Genomic DNA, 19,136 nt, shown 5'->3' on the forward strand with positions numbered 1-19,136 from the left:
GAAAGATCCCCTGGAGAAGGAAATGGCAACCCACTCCAATATTCTTGCCTGGGAAATCCAATGGACAGAGGAGCCTGATGGACTGCAGTTCATAGGGTTGCAGAGTCAGATACAACTGAGTGATTAAACAATAAAGACAACACAGTTTCACCCATATAGGAAAATGTGAGACTTACAAAGCTGGTGGTGGTAGTGACAAAACATTTACTACTGAATATTTTCACTGTCATGATTCCCCCCAAAAAACTAGAATTGGTCTTCATTCATTAAGATAATGCAAGGCATGAAAATTAGGCAAAGGAAAATAGATCTCTTGTGCAAATCAAGGTCTCACCAATCATTGTTTGTTGGCGGTCACCTGTGCAGATGGAGAAGCTATGAATTGGTACTCAGTTATTTTTGAATACTTACAGGCTCTATATATTTAAGAAAATTTTTAACAGTAAAATTTTTTAAATTTCCACTTAATGTAATATAATTTAGAATTCATTACTGAAAATAATAAACATGTAACCTCTGAAGGGCTGAAAAGAATGATAGCAGGGTTTTTTGTTGTTGTTGTTTTTTTTTTTTTTTTTTACTTTACAATATTATATTGGTTTTGCCAAACATTGACATGAATCTGCCACGGGTGTACATGTGTTCCCCATCCTGAACCCCCTCTCATTAGATATGTTATTGCAATAAAGTGATATGCTGAGTTGTGTTCGGAGAGCTCTTTTACTGCTAATTAGTGTCAGTTAATACTTGATGAAATTACAAAGGTTTTGTTGCAGTAGGATTTGATTTTCCTTGTATTGGAAGTAGAGATTCACTTGGTAGGTACTCTTTTTAAAAACTGAGGTATAGTTGATATACAATGTTGCATGTATTGCTGCTGTACAACAAAGTGATTTAGCTATATATATATATATATATATATATATATATGTGAATAATATATATATCATGCATTACTTTTCATTATGGTTTGCCACAGGATCTTGAATAGAGTTCACTTGTTTTTTATCCATTCTGTATACATTAGTTTTCATCTGCTAACCTCAAACTCCCACTCCATCCCTCCCCCAACCTGTTTCCCCTGAAAGGTACTTGTAACACCTGCCTTGGAATGGCAAGTGTCAGGGCCCTAATGGAAAGACTTGAACTAGAGTGGGAAGACAGCCAGGAACCACAACATTTCCTTGAGTTTGTGCTTTTCCAGTTCACGTAACCCTTCAGTGGGGTGAAACCCAAATGTGTTCAGCTCTCAGCACAAAATACTAGAGAATAATGAAATTAAGAGCAGATTAGTTGCTAAGACCCAAACTGGTTCTTACGAGCCTGTCACCCCTGTCAACTCCCTTGTTCCCTCTTGCAGGACATAAAATATGACAAGGAATAGGGTTATGGTGTCTCCTCAGGAAACAGGCCTCTCCTTGGAGTTCCTCTTTGCTCCTGGTGACACTTATCTCTGTGTTATCATCTACTCTGTTACTTGAAGATGGAGCAGTGCTTCTAGCAGTCTACCCCAACTCTGCTGAAACTACCTGGTTTTCTAGAGTGTTTCTCAGTTCTTTCACATAAAGCAATAGAATGTGTTTTGTTCATCAAGTACACACAGGTAAGAATCAGATGCCGAAGGCATCCCAGTATCAAAGTGACTAACATGATTGTTGTGGGCGTCAAAGATCAATAACCAGGCCTATGTCAATTCTAGACTCCGAGGAGGTGGTGCTACCTGACCAAAATGATCATTGTTGTTCAGTAACTCAGTCCTGCCTGACTCTTTGCAACCCCATGGACTGCAGCACTCCAGGCTTCCCTGTTCATCACCAGCTCCCAGAGTTTGCTCAAACTCATGTTCATTGAGTCAGTGATGCCATCCAACCATCTCATCCTCTGTCACCCTTTCTGCTCCTGTGCCCAGTTTTGCTCACAAAGAGGAAAGATTGTAAATTGTGCATTAAAAGACTGTGTGTGGACAGCAGAAAATAAAGTGTCTTTGGGAGAAAGCGTCTTAGGTATTTGTATCTACATGTTGAAAAAACTCAGCTTTGCTTTCCTCTTTAGGAAATTGCATCATTGGGCCTTAGGGAGACAGCTCCCTTCCCTCTAGAAAAGGAACCCCTCAGGAAGGTTATTGTCAAACCTGAGATAGCATGATACCAATGCTTCTTTTCTAAGATGTTAGACCTCCTGAATATACCAGATTGTTTTTCAGACCTCTCTGAACTCCTGTTTTCTCCTCCTCTTCTTTAGGAGCTGTGCAATCAGTTATAACTGAAAATGTCTGACGGTCTGGATAATGAAGAGAAACCCCCAGCTCCCCCACTGAGGATGAACAGTAACAACCGGGATTCTTCGGCACTCAACCACAGCTCCAAACCACTTCCTATGGCCCCTGAAGAGAAGAATAAGAAAGCCAGGCTTCGCTCTATCTTCCCAGGAGGAGGGGATAAAAGTAAAGTATCAGTGGCCGGGTGTTGAAAAGGGGCTAGTTTATTCTTTCATTGTCGCTTTCTTTCTCAAGTCATTTCTTAAGCATGGGCTGTTCAGGGCCTGCCTGACTTTTGCATATCCATCTTCAGAGGTTGCATTTTGTCTGAGGATGATGTTTGATTGACTTACTGTAGGTTTACAGAAAATACACTTAAATGCTGTGTTTGCCTTTCACATAACATCAAATTCAGCAGTAAGCCACGGGAAATCATAGATAGAAGACTGTTTTACAGATATGAATAGTGCCTTTCTTTCTGATAAAATTTAAAGGAGAATTTATAGTAATCCCTTCCTAACTACAAATTGTCCTTATTAGGAATTTGAGTATTGGTGGATTTACTTCTGTATGCCATTTTGACAACCATGAAAATGTTGAATTGAGCATACCTAAGTCAGTCCAAGTGCCACGTTATTGTCTGTCTGACTGTATCACAAAGTATGAAGAAATTTCTGAGTCATTTGTTTCCTCTACCATTCTTCTGCCAGTCATCCCCTACACAGTCAGCCTATTTTGGATTAAGTATCACAACAGTATATTATCATTTATCCTTGGGCCTCAAATATCATATGCTGACACTTTGTGACATTGGGGAATATAAAATCCCTCATAAGTAATTGTCAGGTTGCATTAATTAGCATAAAGCCTAAACATGGCTTCTGTAAATGTGACTATTGTGGCAGAAGAGAGTGAAACCAGGTACAAGGACTCCAGCACCAGAGAAAGTCGCTAAAGGGCAAGAAGAGTAATATCTCTTGAAGAGAAAAGGGACACTCTTAAGCTTCTTAAAGGTAAAACAGATAGCTTTATAGGTAGCTTATATTATATTAATGAATTTCCATAAGGAAAGCTGAAACTCTTATTGAGGCCAAGATTGCCTCCTGTATACCTATGGCATGTAATAAATGCTTTATCCCTTGTGACACAAGGATGGAAAAGACAGAAATGTTGTTAAACCTCTGGATTGAAAACAAACAAAGGAATAAGAAAACACTTCCCTGGTGGCTCAGATGGTAAAGACTCTCCCCACCAATGCAGGAGACCCAGGTTTGATCCCTGAGTCAGGAAGATCCTCTGGAGGAGGGAATGGCTACCCACTCCAGTATTCTTGCCTGGAGAATTCCATGGACAGAGGAGCCTGGCAGACTACAGTCAGACATGACTTGAGTGACTAACACTTTCACTTTTCCATGAAAGGGATCTCCCATCATATGAGAGGAATTTTTGAAGACATGTTTTCAGACACCAAAGTGGATCTTGGGAAAAAAAAAAAAAACAAAAAACCTGCCAAGAGCAATGGATGGTTTGAGAAATGCATGGTGCACCTGGAAATGCATGCACGACCTGGAAACTGAATCCTAGGTGACAGTAGTGCTAAAGAAAGAACCACTAGATCCTGCAGCTCCCGTGGTGTATCTGCCACAACTGTAGAAAGCAGCTGAAGAGTAGAGTCATGTGTGTGCACAAATCTTTGGCGCTGTTGAGACCGCCATGCTTTGGAAGCCCTTAAACAATCCTGTTTGCCCTTCTGAAGATCATGAGCCAACTGATGCTGACATGAGGCCAGCCAAAACAGAGAGGCTGGTGTTTCTGTTTTGTGCCAATACTTCAGGTGATCTCACAGTGAAACCATTACTGGTGTGCAGAAAACTAGGCCCATATCCTCTCAGAGGAAACAACTAAGCTAAGTTTCCAGCATACCAGCATGCAAATAGAAAAGCCTGAGGACTCCCTCTCTCCTTAAGGAATGGGTTTAACAGTGCTTTCTTGCAGAAGCTCAAGACTACTCTAAAGAAATCTTGAATTCAAGGTCGTATTGATTCCTGCTTGTCCTTTTGGTTCCTCAGATGCATTGGCAAATGTGCATCCTCATTTTAAGATTGTCTTTATAACCAGTGGCATGATTCAGGTCCTGGAACCCTTAGACGGTGTTTAGTCTGACCTTTAAAGAGACTTATGCCAAGCTAATGTATAACTTTGTTGTTCAGGATCTTACAAAGGCACCTCTGTCTGAAGATCCTAGTGCATGAAATTCCTACACCATCACTCATGCTGTATTCTTCATAAAAGAGGCATTAGATAGTTTAACATTAATGTGCCATGGGAGATTACTGGGCATATACCCAGAGAAAACCATAATCGAAAAAGACACATGTACCCCAGTGTTCATAGCAGCACTATTTACAACAGCTAGAACATGGAAGCAACCTAGGTGTCCATCAACAAATGAACGGATAAAGAAGATGTGGTACATACACACAATGGAAGATTGCTCGGCCATAAAAAAGAACAGATTTTAGTTCTAGTGAGATGGATGAACCTAGAACCTGTTATACAGAGTGAAGAAAGTCAGAAAGAGAAAAACAAATATCACATGTTAATGCATATATATGAAATCTAGAAAAATGGTATTGATGAGCCTATTTACAAGGATGGAATGGAGATGCAGACATAGAGAATGGACTTGTGGACACAGTCGGGAAAGGAAAGAGTGGGGCAAATGGAGAAAGTAGCATCAACATTTATACATTATCATGTGTAAAATAGATAGCTGGTGAGAAGTTGCTGTATAACACAGGGGGCCCAGCCTAGGCTCCAAGCAGCAGCCCAGCCCTGCTCTGTGATCACCTGGAGGGGTGAAGTAAGAATAAGTATGTATTCTTCATAAAAGAGGCATTAGATAGTTTGACATTAATGTTAAACTAATTTCCCCCATTAATGTTGGGGGAAGGGGAGAGATGCTCAAGAGGGAGGTGATACATGGCTGATTTGCATTGTTGTACAGCAGAAACCAGCACAACATTGTAAAGCAATTTTCTCCTAGGATGGGGAACACGTGTATACCTGTGGCAGATTCATGTTGATGTATGGCAAAACCAATACAATATTGTAAAGTAATTAACCTCCAATTAAAATAAATAAATTTATATTAAAAAATATGTTCCTATGGGGAAAAAATATGACATGGGAGAAAATTGGACTAAAGATAGAGAAGTGTCTTTCGGTGATTTCTCCTAAAGACCTTAAGAATATTGGAACAAGAAGAAGCTGTGGGTGAGGATGAACATTTGGCACAGGAGCAATCATTGGCTGAAGTTGAGTCTGAACCTATTGATGCTGATTTAAGTGATATGCTGGACTAGAGGATGACTCAGGAAGCTCGCGGGACCCCAGAGGTGATTATCGTAAGTGATGATGAAGATAATTAGGAAGCTATAATACTGGAAAAAAATACAATTATAAGCAACAAAAGAAAAAATTTTAGAACAAGATTAAAACCTCCCCCAAGAAAGTAATGAAAAAAAATATGTGTACCTTTACATATCAAAGCTTACCTGTTCAGAGCTTGAGTGATTTAGCTGAATTCTTTAAGAGGTGCTATGATGCCTTCTAAAAAAATCACTTTGCACAGAAACCATCTTCAGCAGAGCTTAAATCATCAGGTGGTACCATTTAATATGATTCCTGGACAGCTGATAAACTGCCTTTGTACAAGGCTTGAGTGATTTAACTGAATTTATGAAGAGGTGGAGTCTTTTTTTTTACAACACCATGTTCAGAAGAAAGCAACCTCAGAAGAGCCTAAATCATTAAGTAGTGTCATTTAAATATCTGTGCCAGACAGCAAATAAGCTGCCTTCAGACAGACTTTATTGCAGCATTATTTACAACAGCTAGAACATGGAAGCACCCTAGATGTCCATTAATGAATAGATAAAGAAGATGTGGTACATTTACACAATGGAATATTACTTGGCCATAGAAAGAATGAATTTTAGTTCTTTTGAGCTAAAGATTTGCACTCTATGCAGACGTGCTATGGTGTCTTCAGAAAAAGACTTGCGAAGACAGAAAGTATCTTGAAGAGCCAAAGTTGTCAAGTCATGCCACCGAAATTCACTTGCTTGTTAGGGCTAAAGCCCCAATCAAGTTGTTTTAATCCCAGGATCAGACTTAGATGAAGACTCTGAGAGCACGAAGATCCATAATTTGAACTAACAGCCCACCTCTGTTTGTTGCTTCACCATCACCCCAAATTTCCATTGCCATGAGTGGGTACATCCTAATCACCTCTGGAAACCATTTCAGGCTCTAAATGGAAACTATACAAGCCTATCACTTTTAACTAATTCAAGCTATGTAAATTTTCATTATTCTGTTTATGTAATGTACTGTTATTATTTTGTTTTACTGCATAAAAAATATTTATGAGGACTTTCAAACATTCACATGTGACCTCAGTTCCCCCTGTTTTTTTTTAACCACAAAAAATTATCATTTCCTCAGTGGAACTCTCCTATCTAGGTGAGGGTTATTGAAGAACTTGACCCTCATAGGTAAGGAGGGGTTGCTGTTTATATGTTTCTGCCTGTGAGTGATGACTTGGGTTATACCACAGTCAGTCTCCAATGAATGAAAAGCACTGTACTTGGGTTCTGGAGACTTAGGGTCAAGGCCAGCTCTGCCACTGATTATTGTGACTTTGGGCTAATCACTTAGTTTTTTTGATCCTCAGTTTCATCACCTGTTAAATGAAGATAATAAGACATGGCCTACCTAGCAAAATATTTTTTATAATCAAATGTAATTCTCAATATCAGAGTGCTATTAAGAGTAAAATTTTAAAGTCCTAAGTAATTTTGAGGTGTTATTATATCTGTATCATTCTGGAACTTTACAAACAACTAAAAAACTAGGTTTTAGAATTCTTGTTTCTTGTTTTAAGTAACTTTGTCCATAACTAGAATTTATATGTCAGTTAATAGGAATTTTTTTTAAGTTAAAATCAACCCCAAATTTCACAAGCCAAAGATAACTAACTGGGTTGGTATTTTTCCTCCCAGTTCTTCTCATTGTATGGAAATGGTCATCATTAATAAAAACTTGAAAATAAAGACAAACATATAGAAAAGATAAAAACCACTCATATCCACAAATCTCAGAAACAATATTAACATTTAGTGGCTTGCTTTCCATACTTTTTAATGGCTATATATATATATATATATATATGTAGTTTTTTATATAGTTAAAATCATAATATATAGTTTTACACCAGCTTTTTCACTCAGTATTTTATCATGAACATTTTCCCCTATGTTTAAAATTTTTTTCATAAATACAGTTTTTGATGGTGTAGAATATTTCATCATATAGTAGCATCATGGTTTATTTAACCATTTATTTTGTTGGTTATTTGGGATCCTATCCAAATTTTTGTCACAAATAATATCACATTGTCTATTTCTTGAGTTAAATGAAAATACTTGCTTTGGTGACAGCAGAGGTTTCTGTTTGTTTGTTTGTTTTAAGGAATCTCTTTTGTTGCTACATTTCATTGACCGAATGGAACTTCAAAAGACAGGTAGAAGAAAAACAAGCAGTAAATATAATTTCCAGGTTGAGGATCTCTTTGTTGGAGGCCTTTCCAAGAGCTGAATCTTAGTTTTAGAGCAAAGTAAGAGGGACAGTTGGCCACCATATTATGATGCTTCACCATAGAAACGTTTTAGAATTTAGACCAGGAAAAGGATATCCTGAACACGAGGTTCATTTTTCTTTTATCGACCCTGTGAAGTGTGAGGTTACGTTTCTCTTTGGTTGGCTGCTTGAAAATTTAGTGCCAGATGTGTGGCCCATGCCTGGCACCTGTAATGGGCCTCTGTGGTGTGTATGCACTTGGTATAGCTTTCCTCCAGGCTTTTTTTATGAGCTTATCTTTGTTTTGTTTTCCTTTCACTTGATTGACTTTGAATTTCTGCTGCTATCATACTGTATTTTGTGTATTCTTTTTTTTTGGTTTTCAAAATTTATTGTACATCAGAGTCACTCTGGAGAGCTTGTTCAGACACAGCCTGCTGGTGCCACCTCTCAGAGTTTCAGGTTTATTTGATCTGGCTTGAGGCCCAAGAATTTGGATTTCTAACAAGTTTCCAGGTGATGTAGATATTGCCAGTCCAGGGGCCACACTTGGAGACCCACTACTCCAGGCATGAATTCCTTGAAACCTGGAAACAAAGGAAGACCTCTTTGCTTTCATTTCCCTTTACGTAAAATATCTTTGGCTGGTTTCTCAAATGGATATTTAAAAAAAAAAAAACTATTCAGATTTGACTGAAAAAGGAAAGAGAAAACTAAGAATATTGATGGGAGGAGCCTTAAAATCCATAACAATTGTGCCTTTTCTTTCCAGGGGCTTAGCATCCAGGTAACAACAAGGGCCACTCCAGTTTCTAAGTGAAAGTAGCCAAGGGCACTTTTCCTTGTTACCTTTCTTTTTGTTTTTAAATTTTTTAAAAATTTTAATTGGAGGCTAATTACTTTACAATATTGCAGTGGTTTTTGCCATACATTCACATGAATCAGCCATGGGTGTACATGTGTTCTCTATTCTGACCCCCCACACACACGTCCTTCTCCATCCCATCCCTTTCTTGTAAACCACCTTATATCCATTACGAAACATGGTGGAGAATAAATACATGGATGAATAAATCCATAAAAAATACATGAATAAATAAAACAATAAGGCAAAGGCAGTGAGACAAGTGAATCAGCCAGGATTCTGAAAATGGCATAGTTCCTCTTAAAAAATGAACATGTGGGAAAGAGGCAGGTGAGGCTACCTTTGGAAGGGACAGTCCCGTGTGACGTCTGTGTCATCTGAAGCGTGCTTATGCGTCTCATGTCTTGTGCTGCACTAGAGCTTTAGGTGTCTTTCGGGGGTATGCAGTGCTGTGTGAAGAGCTGTGTCTTTAGGGAGCACAGTTCCTGTGCATTTTGTTTGTGAGAAATCCAGAGATTCGGGAGCTAGTGAGCCCTGCAGATGGAAGTAAAGGCCCCTACTTCCTGGAAGCAGACAAGGAGATAGTTGGATAAAGCAAATCAGGATGAATAGAAAGTGATCTAAGATTAACTTATTAGTTCTAGTGTCAAGCCTGTGTCAGGCACATTACATGTATTGAGTCTTTCAATTCTTATAACCACTCTGTATTAACCCCCTTTTACAGGTGAGGCCATTTAAGCTCAAAGCATTTAAGTAGACAGCCTAGGGTCACACAGCAGATGCCAGAAGCCAGAAATCTCCTGGGTCTTTCTGACTCCAAACCTTCTGCTTGTGCTGCTCTATCACACTCTCCTTTTTATTGCCACTCAGAAGGAAAGAAAACTTTTTTTTTTCATGTTTTTTGGAAAGAAATGATGGTGAGAAAATATTGTTGACCAGAGAGATGTGCTAACAATTTGATTTGGGTGTTTGATGAGTTAGATTCTCATCCAGTGTGTGTCTACTGGCTTACATATTGCTTACTTTAAAAGGTTGAGGTTCTAAATTGAGTATGTTCATATATGTGAAAACTTTTTTAAAAATTTTATTGAAAAAGTTCTTGAAGTGCCATATAGTTTTGTTATTGTATATCATATACATTATTGTTCTAATTCCTAGAGTATGTTGTCTTCTATCTATACTACACAGCAGGAAGCATTACTGTTTAACATTAAAGATTCAGTTATCCTTTATGGTCTTGTTATTCACATGTTTTGGTCAATATACATTATTAACTTTAATTGCTCACAATAAAAAATTCTTAGTGTGCTAACTAGACTGAACAGTATGCCATCTTTCTTCAGTGATGCTGAAGACCCTTTGGGATTTTGCAGTAGCTCAAGGTTATTTTCTTTGCGTTAACAATGAATGGGAGTCTCAATTAATTGAGGATTGTCTTAGCAGAAAGCCAGATGTCAGAGACGACTACATCCTGGATAGTGTTTACAGTCCCTCTTGGTTCTTCAAATGTAGACCATACAGCTCAGCAAAGAGTACTCTTTGGAGGTCATTGCTCTGCCCTTTGGGGAGTCTGAAGGACATAGCATCTTGCTTGTCCTCCAGGGTCAGTGCTCTGCCCCAGGGCAAGAGCCTCCTATATTACCCCCTTTACTCGTAGAAGTCCACTGTGTTTGAAATGGGAAAATGGTGGGGTAAGGATGCACTCTGTACTAGGGCCTTTGCTTCTATTTCAAGGCCAGTAAACAGGGAAGTTGAGCACAAATATGGTATCCCACTAGAGACAGCAGACAAATGCAAAAAAAAAAAAATAGTATGGAATGCAGGATTGGGAGATAAGTAGAAAAAAGGAAAGAAGCAATGGGGAGAAATTAAGAGAGGAATGAGGGGGAGAATTATGAGAGTTATGAGAATTATGAGGAATTAAGAGAGTGTATGAGGGGGAGATTAAGAGATGCAGAAGATATAGGAAATGGAGGAGAAGAGAGGAAGGCAGAAGAGAGATACATCAAACATTAACATGAAGGGTTGCAAGGAGACTAAAATTGACACCAGCTAAGGGATATGAAGTTGTTTTCCTCCTTAAAACAAATGAGGCCTCCCCGACTCCTTCAAACTTATTTGTGCCCTATATAATTATCCATGTGAATGGAAGTGTATGGTTGAGGGCATTGCCTCATATTTCCTTTTTTCCCCCAACATTTTCCATTGAAATTGTTGCACGTGTGAATTGGGTATAAATGAGAGTGAAACTAGTGTGTGTTGCCTTGGAAGAAGATGGGTAAGAGTCAGGTTCCTGATAATTTGCCAGAATGATCACTTTTGCTGAATGTTTTTGAAGATGATACCACTGAAGTTGACGGCTGTCTGTATGTGAGTGGGGGTCACCAGAGGGGCTCACATGGGACCATCATTTCCTTTTCCCTATCATCCTCATGGAACATGCCACTTTTGAATTGGGCTTATAGCTACTCTTGCAGAATCAGGTACCACTTTGAGTTTTTATCTATGCATTAAAGGCTGCCAATTTATAGAGAACATATATTGTTTTTCATAGCCACTGAAGAGCTGATGGGGGAAATGGACTTACTATTTCACCAGAGGGAATGTAACTAGCCATAAAGAAATTCCAGATATGCCGATTAAGTTTTATCAATTACTAAGGGTGAAATTTTCTAGGTTCTTTATTGGAGGATGGAGTCTCATGGCTTTAGCACATTCTACCTGAAGACAGGAGAATGAACCTTCCCCCATGGGCCTTCCCAACTACTGGGGTTTGCTAATATAACAAAAGACATAAGAGCAGTGACTGTTTATGATAGCCCAGTTTAATCTCCTTTCTTGGTAGTTATGTTTGAAAGGTCGTCATTCACTAGATGGGAAGTGCTGGGTTTAGATGGTGACATGATTCCTTAATTCTCCAGCAAAAACAGTCACCCTGTTAATATGTATGTATATTCCTAGTGAGATGATGTCTTTTGGATGGCAGTTGTAGGGTTATTATAGTATTTGATGAACTTTCATATCAATCACCTCCTTCAAACCTCCTATGATGAAGGCAAGGTTTATCCATTTTACAAAGGAAGGCAGAAGTTTAGAGAGGTTAACTGACTTTTACAAAGCTTCCCCACTACCAGTTACAAAGTGAGGCTGGCCTAGAATTTAGATCCCCGACTCCTGATTCAGTGATTGACTATGATACTGCTTGTCATAAAAAGAGAGTCACCTAATGTGTTTTGAAAATAGGTTTGGGGCCAGTGAAATATCAAAAATGGAATTTTTATGGAAGCAAGTAAAACCTAAGAGAATCTAATCTATTTTCTCACTCAACAGTTACAACGGTAGTCATGCCTTTTTACAAGTTACTCCTCCTGAAGGCATAACTTGCTAGCAGAAGGAAACAGCCTTTGTTTTAAAAAAGAACATTGTTAATTATTTTTCCTTGATTCCTGTGTTATATTTTTCCATCCTTTAACTCTCGATTACAAAAATATCTGATACTTTATAATTAAAATATTAAAGAACTATATAGAGTCACCTGTCATTCCTCCCTTTAGATTCATTCATAATCCAGTGTTTAAGGGTTTGGGCCCTTTCCCTCACTTACTAAACATTAATTTCCTTTTCTGCTCAATCAGTGTGTATTTTGCCCAGGATGCTAGGTTTAAGCCAGAAATATATCTGTTATGTAGAACCTCTTTTTAAATCTTTTACCCACCTTGCTTTAAATACTTATAGCCAAGAAATAAATCTATTTTTATGCCTAATTTTCCATTGTAGTGACCACATAGAAGTATTTCCAATGGGAAAAATAAATTTTAAGGCCCACAAAATGTCATTCTTTCTACCAAAATAAATAAATAAATAAATAAATAAATAAAGGAAAACTAGAAAACTAGTCTCTGTCTTGCATAAGGGAAAATGTGCATTTCATGAATCCAGGAGGTGAGACATTCCTGTGGGTCCCCTCTCATAATATGTTCTCCAACAGGATGTTTGTTTATAGAGCAGAACTGCCAAAAACTAGAACCGTCTTTGCATAAATCAGTCCCTTTGGAACTATTGTCCTCACAATGAGCACTCACTTCTTTTTTTTTTTTATTTTATATTGGAGTATAGCTGATTAACAATGTTGAAACTATCACAACATTGTTATTTGAGCACTTGCCTCTTCGATACCACCTGCAAGGCTGCTCTGTTGCTTTAGAAAGAATTGTTCTGGGATACTTAGTCTTATCCAAGAATAAGGCTGCAAAAAGTTTCCCTTGGGAGAGAGGGAGGTTTATGGCTCAGGGTGCTCAGTGACCCACAAAGCAGGGGATGGAGCAAAATGGCATTTTTTTTTTAATTAAAGCACCAACTGCAGTACTTAATTTACTTTCCTGGTAGTTAAGCAGACACTGAGGCATTCTAATTCCTAAAAGACCACAAGGGTAACATTTTGTACATGATCTTTGTGAGCCATTGACTAGTAGCCTCTTAGTGAAATAGAGAAAATGATGGAACCACTGAAAGCGTCTCTCATCCAGTTAAGGAGTGACCAAGTCACTAAGAATCGTCTCTTAGGAAAAGTAAAGGTTGTCACCCATAGATAGGTGGCCCTTTGAAAATATTTCTCTATCCTTCTAACATGGCATTCCTAGAGCAAAGCTCAGAAATGTTGAGGTGAAAAACAAGCATTTTAATATGATGCATCTCTAACCCAGCCACCTCTACTAGCCCTGCCGGAAATGACCTCTCTGTCCACACAAGTTATTTGGCTTCAGGAACACACAACACTGAGTACAGATTGCTTCCAGGTTGGGGGAGCAGGAGAGGGCTTCTAGTGTCAAGCTAGGGGTTGTAGGACAAGCGACCCTCCTAGGAGGGCTGCAACTCCAGTACAAGCCTCCTAGTGGAATATGTTATTAGACCTCCTTGGTCTCAAATGAACTTAATGGAAGCTCACCTGATAGAGACCTGTGTGCAACCAGCAAATTAAATCTGAGCTGCATGCTGATTTTGAGCCCGGAGCTAGTTTATTAGCTACCTCAGTTTAAAAATGAGATAGAACAGAATTGGATGTCAATATAGGCTTGTGTTCTTGCCTGGAGAATCCCAGGGACGGGGGAGCCTGGTGGGCTGCCATCTATGGGGTCGCACAGAGTCGGACACGACTGAAGAGACTTAGCAGTAGCAGCAGCAGGAGCATCTTTTGCAGTTTACTTACATATTTTACTCAGAAAAGATTGGTGTCTGCTTTTTATGTGTCTCGCTCTGTGCTGAGGGTCGTGGGGGGATCCTACCTGTAAGACAAGGTTCTCTGTCCTCAGGTCATTTTCGATTTGGGTGCAGAAATCAAACACACACACACACAGTTTACATAGAAAATGCCCAGCAGGTGATCTCCAAGGCAATAGATGCAGTGGCAGATGGATCTTCCGATTCCATCCCCACCATTCATTTTCTTCCTCAGCCTGTGTGAAAGAACAGCCATTTTGAAGCCTACCCCCATCATCCCATGTGTACCGAGTGGCACAAAGCTACCTGGTTTGTCTTACAGTAGACACCTTTTTCATCATCGCATCTATCTGCTCAAAAGCCTTTCCAAGCACACTCTATGACTATCCAATTTCTTCTTTCTTCCTGATTTCTAAGACTATATCTGATCCATTTACTCTTCTTTCTTCTCAGTTCCTCATCAGTGTGCTATAGATATTCCAGTGTCCAAGCTTTGCTTCTCCTATTTCTCCTACTTGAGATGCCTTACCTTTCCTGCCTACCCCTTCTTTAAGACCCATCTCTCAAACCCTCCTTCCTCTCCAGTAAGCCCTCACTCTCCACCACAGAGTTCTCTGATCTTCTTTTCTTTGGACATACAACAGGCTTTATACTCTGTTCTTCCCAGCTTAGCACCAAATTTCTTTTAGTCTGGTAGTATCGGTTTCTGTTTCTTTTTTTAAATTAATTTATTTTTTAATTGAAGGATAATTGCTTTACAGAATTTTGTTGTCTTCTGTCAAACTGTTTCATGTTTGCTAAGCTTATTTCCCCAATGAGATCACACATTTAGAACATTCCTTAGGTTCCCAATGAGTCACCCAGTACAATCTGTCACCGCACTGATCCACAATTCCAAGTCTACTGGTTAACTGACCCACTGACTGGTTCCGAGGAAAGGGGGCCAAGACCCTAGCAAGCATTGTTCCTCAGAGGCAAGGTTGTGAAATGCTTGCTGTTTAGAACTACTCAGCCTCTGTGGTTTTTTCCCCCACTTTGGAAAAATTGTTTCTGCATTTAAAAAATGTTTTATATAATATTTTGTTTTTTTAATCTTTCTGTATTATTATGGCTTTCAGTGTCACTTTTTCCTTATGCCATACATTGTAATTTTGCATGCTTTCCATTGCTTTTCTAAAAATAATGATTGTTCTATGCTTTTAGGCCAAATTTATATAGGAAAGTGTTTCTCTGTCTGTCCTCTGTTATTCCTTTTCTTTTCCTTTATGCTCTGCTTTGAAGGAACTAGGTAGTGTTCTAAAAAATAATTCTGCATGTGACCATGACATCCAATGAGAAGGTCCAAAAAAACTTCCAGGAATTTTAGGGGAAGATGACAAATGGAACTCCTACAACAAAGACGACTCAGGTGACAGTTTTCTAAAATGCTTTCTGAAGGCAAGCGTAGCACTGCCCTGGGATTTTGTCCAGGGGAGAATTGGTTGCTTTGCTGTACCTTGAACCCGGCACAACTGAGTTACCAATATATGCTTTTGACCCCAACATGGCACCTGGCAAGAGGTGTGCCTGAATGAGTACAGGGTCATCCCCAGTATTGGGGAAAACAGCAACACTGCCATCACCACCCAGCGCAATTCTAAAACATACCCTCCCACCCCTCCAGCCTTCTTGGGGAAACTGGATAAGTGTCTCCTCATCCGTGAACACATAATGGCAAATAGGCATGACCTGTCTCCATATATTGGGTCTCATTTCATATAATGAAGGTCATTCATTCACCCATTCATTTTTTCATTTGCTTATTCATTAAATATTTAGTGAATCAGGCACCAGGCTAGATAAACGTTGGAGTACAGAGATGAGTAAGTCCCAGTTCCTGCCTTGAAGGAACTGATGGCCTAGCGAGGGACGCATACAAGTCAGTTAGTGAGTATAGTTTAGCATGGTAAGTGCAATAGAGAAGTAAGCACTGAGGAGGGGTGTCTATTGAAGACTGAGGGAAGGAGCAGTTAGGGAAGGCTTCCTGGAGGAGGGGACCACTCAACTGAGGTGAGTCTTAAAGAAGGAATAGAGCCAGCTATGTAAGAGTTGGGTGGCACTTAAGATACAAGGAACAGAATTATGAAGGCAGTAAGCATGACATAGTATTAGTTGAGGTTCTATGACTATAACTACAGGTAGTTCAGCATAACTAGTGCATAGAGTGCTAAGGGAAAGGGTAGGAGATGGAGCTGTGAAAGTAATTGGGGGGGTTCCCGAGGGTTTACATATGTCATACTAAGGGCTTTGGATATGATTCTGAAGGCAGTGGGCCAACACTGAAGCAGGGAAATAATATCAGATTTGTGTTTCAAAATATCACTGTAGCCACAGGAAAAGAATGAATGTGGATGGTGCAGAGGATGGGGGCATCATGAAAGAAGGCAAGTCAGGCTGTGTGAATCACACAGGTGGGAAATGACAGAGGCCTAACCCAAGGGCCAGTATTGTAAGAATAAAAGAGCAATGCAGAGAGAATATTTAGGAGGAAGTGTTAATAGAACTCGGCAACTAATCAGGCTTCCCAGGTGGTTCAGTGGTAAAGAATCTGCCTGCCAATGCAGGAGATGCAAGAGATGCAGATTTGATCCTTGGGTCAAGAAGATCCCCTGGAGGATGGCATGGCAACCCACTCCAGTATTCTTGCCTGAAGAATGCCATGGCCAGAGAGGAGCCTGGTGGGCTACAATCCATGAGGTTGCAGAGAGTCAGACATGACTGACTGAGCATGCATAGCATGCAGGCAAGTAATCAGATGGTGACAAGAGCAGCTAAATAGAGTGAGGTAGGGAACACAAGAGGAATTGTAGTTTCTTCTTGTAGGTGGGGAGAGGCAGTTGAGAATTTGTTTTCTTTTGAAAATATTTCAAGTGAGGGGGCTGTGAGGCAGCCAAATAAAGGTGTTCAATAGGCATTTAACTCCATGGGGTCAGAGGAGATCCACCTGGGGAGTCTTGAAAGTAGACAGTAATTGAAACCACACAAGTAGATGAAGTGGCCTAAGGGAAAAGTGTGTTGATGATAAGAGATGAGGACCTAGGACAGCTCCTGGGGACTACTAGTTGAGAGTCTACAGAAGACCCAGAAATGTACGAATAGACTCTCGGAAAGAATTGTGTGAAAGATGGTGGGGAGACGTTAGTTTCGTGAAGATCATAGTCAGCATGTCAGTTTTGACTTGAAGTCAGTGGCTGTGAGGGCTGAAAAATGGCCATCTCAGGGAGGAGATCAGTTTGGGACCTCAGATTCATTTCACTGGTTTGAAGAGTGAGGGTGAAGGGAGTCTAGGTTGCCTTTTCAAGAAGTTGAAGCTAGAGAAGAAACGGTTGAGAGATTATAGCAACTGAAGAAAGCTATGTGGTAGCAGGGAGTTTTAATTTTTAAGGACAAAAGAAATCTCAGCATGTATTTTTAAAGCCAGATAGGAAGTGTCAGTAGAGAGGAGGAGACTGAAGATGTAAGAAGAAATAGGGAATAATCAATGGAGTGAGACCCCCCCGCCCCCCGCAATGGAGAAATGAGAGGGACAGGGACAGTGGAGCACCAGTGAGCGTATAAACCTCAGGTAGAAGGATAGGACAGTGTTCCAGTAAGATGTGAAGGGAGATGTTACTAATGGAGATACATTCCTAGGAGCGGGACAGGAAGTGAAGTCAAAGGAGTTCTAAGCTCATGGCCTCTGTTTTTTCAGTGAAGTAGAAGGAATTTCTTATGCTGAAAGTAGAGGAGGAGAGGATGAAGCAGAAGTTTGAGTGAAGTGGTGAAATTCTAGAATATTCCCTAAGAGGAGTGGGAAAGGAAGTTGACCAGGGCCAAGAAGGGTGTTGCAAGCACCACTGATGATCCAGCTCTGGTCCATGACCTTTATAGTAAGCACTAGTCTACATGGTTGTGATTTTTGCCCCCAACAACTTTACCAGCCTCGGTATGGAAATGGAGGTTTCATGGCTAGATTCTATCCGGGTAAAGTTTTGTTGGAGAGTTGAAAGAGGAGATCAAAGGAGCATAGTTTCCAGGGCAGTGGCTTAAGGGCAGTTTAAATGATGTACTGTAGAGTCTAGGCCAGGAGGAAGCTGAGCAGTTGGCTAAAAATGGAAGGATCCAGGGATTGGAGGTTTTGTTGAAATCAAAGAATAAGTAAAATAGGAATAATGACATGAAAGAGTGAGAAAGCTGGGCCCAGAGAATAAGATAACAGAGTTATCTGAGAGAATATTACAGAGAAAAGGTCATTCTGGATAATGAAAAGGCCTGAAATAGCTGTGATTCTCCATTCTGCACATCATCTATGGTGCTTCAAAATATCATTTGCCCAGGCCTCCCTTTCAGAAATTCTGATAGGGTAGGTTCTGAGTGGGCTCAAGATATTCAGATTTTTGTGAAACTCTACAGGTTATTCTGATGAGCAGCCCTGGTTAAGAACCACTCATGTAATGGTGGCCATGGGAATGGATTGAAGGAGTGGAAAGGAGATGAAGTTCGTTAAAGCTGAGGGGCATCAAGGACATAAAAGGAGAGGGGGTGTGTGACAGAGGTGCCCATCTGTATATTATGTTTAACAGCAAGATGGCAGCACTTAGTGTTGGAAAGAATACTGGGAGCCAAAGTCAATGATAAAGGGGGCTTGGCCAGGAGAACTAAATGGCAGTGACCTCAAAGGAGGGGGCTTTGTATACAAGTGCAGAATTGCTTATCTCAAACAATTTGGAATAAAAATGAGGCAACTGTGCCCTTCTCCATTGCCCTAAGCCTAAAGACATGGAATGGGGAAGAATGATCAGCGTCCATCAGGATTATCTGAGAAAGTGATACCTTCGTTGGATAGCAGGGTTTAAAATGATTTTTCTCAACCCCAGCTGCTTAAGGAAATACTGGAGGGCCTTTAAAAATCAACGATTCTGGGGACAACCCCAGAGTAAATCTGAATCTCTAGCAGTAGGGCTCTGAAATCTCTCTCCACCACCTCTCCAACTCTCTCACTCACTCACTCTCTGACTTTTTTGAAGTTTCCCACACAAAAGTGATGCATAGTGAGGTTTGAGAACCTAAGGCAGGAAGTAAACAGTGCCTTTAATGAAGAGGTTGGAGTGAAGGTGTAGAGGGATTTTAATGGAG

The 19,136-nt window shown here is 40.0% G+C and overlaps 1 protein-coding gene across 1 annotated transcript in view; it reads left to right on the top strand.

The window, feature by feature from the left end:
* PAK3 (p21 (RAC1) activated kinase 3) overlaps window positions 1-19,136 on the top strand; it is a 114,417-nt gene that overhangs the window by 19,076 nt on the left and 76,205 nt on the right. The window contains exon 2 of the mRNA XM_052663029.1: window positions 2,242-2,443. Within this exon, the coding sequence (XP_052518989.1) occupies window positions 2,269-2,443 (175 nt within the window). The 5' untranslated portion in view covers window positions 2,242-2,268. The remainder of the gene's footprint in view (window positions 1-2,241; window positions 2,444-19,136) is intronic.

The sequence above is a fragment of the Budorcas taxicolor genome, chromosome X, assembly GCF_023091745.1.
Source record: "Budorcas taxicolor isolate Tak-1 chromosome X, Takin1.1, whole genome shotgun sequence".
NCBI classification, from domain to species: Eukaryota; Metazoa; Chordata; class Mammalia; order Artiodactyla; family Bovidae; genus Budorcas; species Budorcas taxicolor.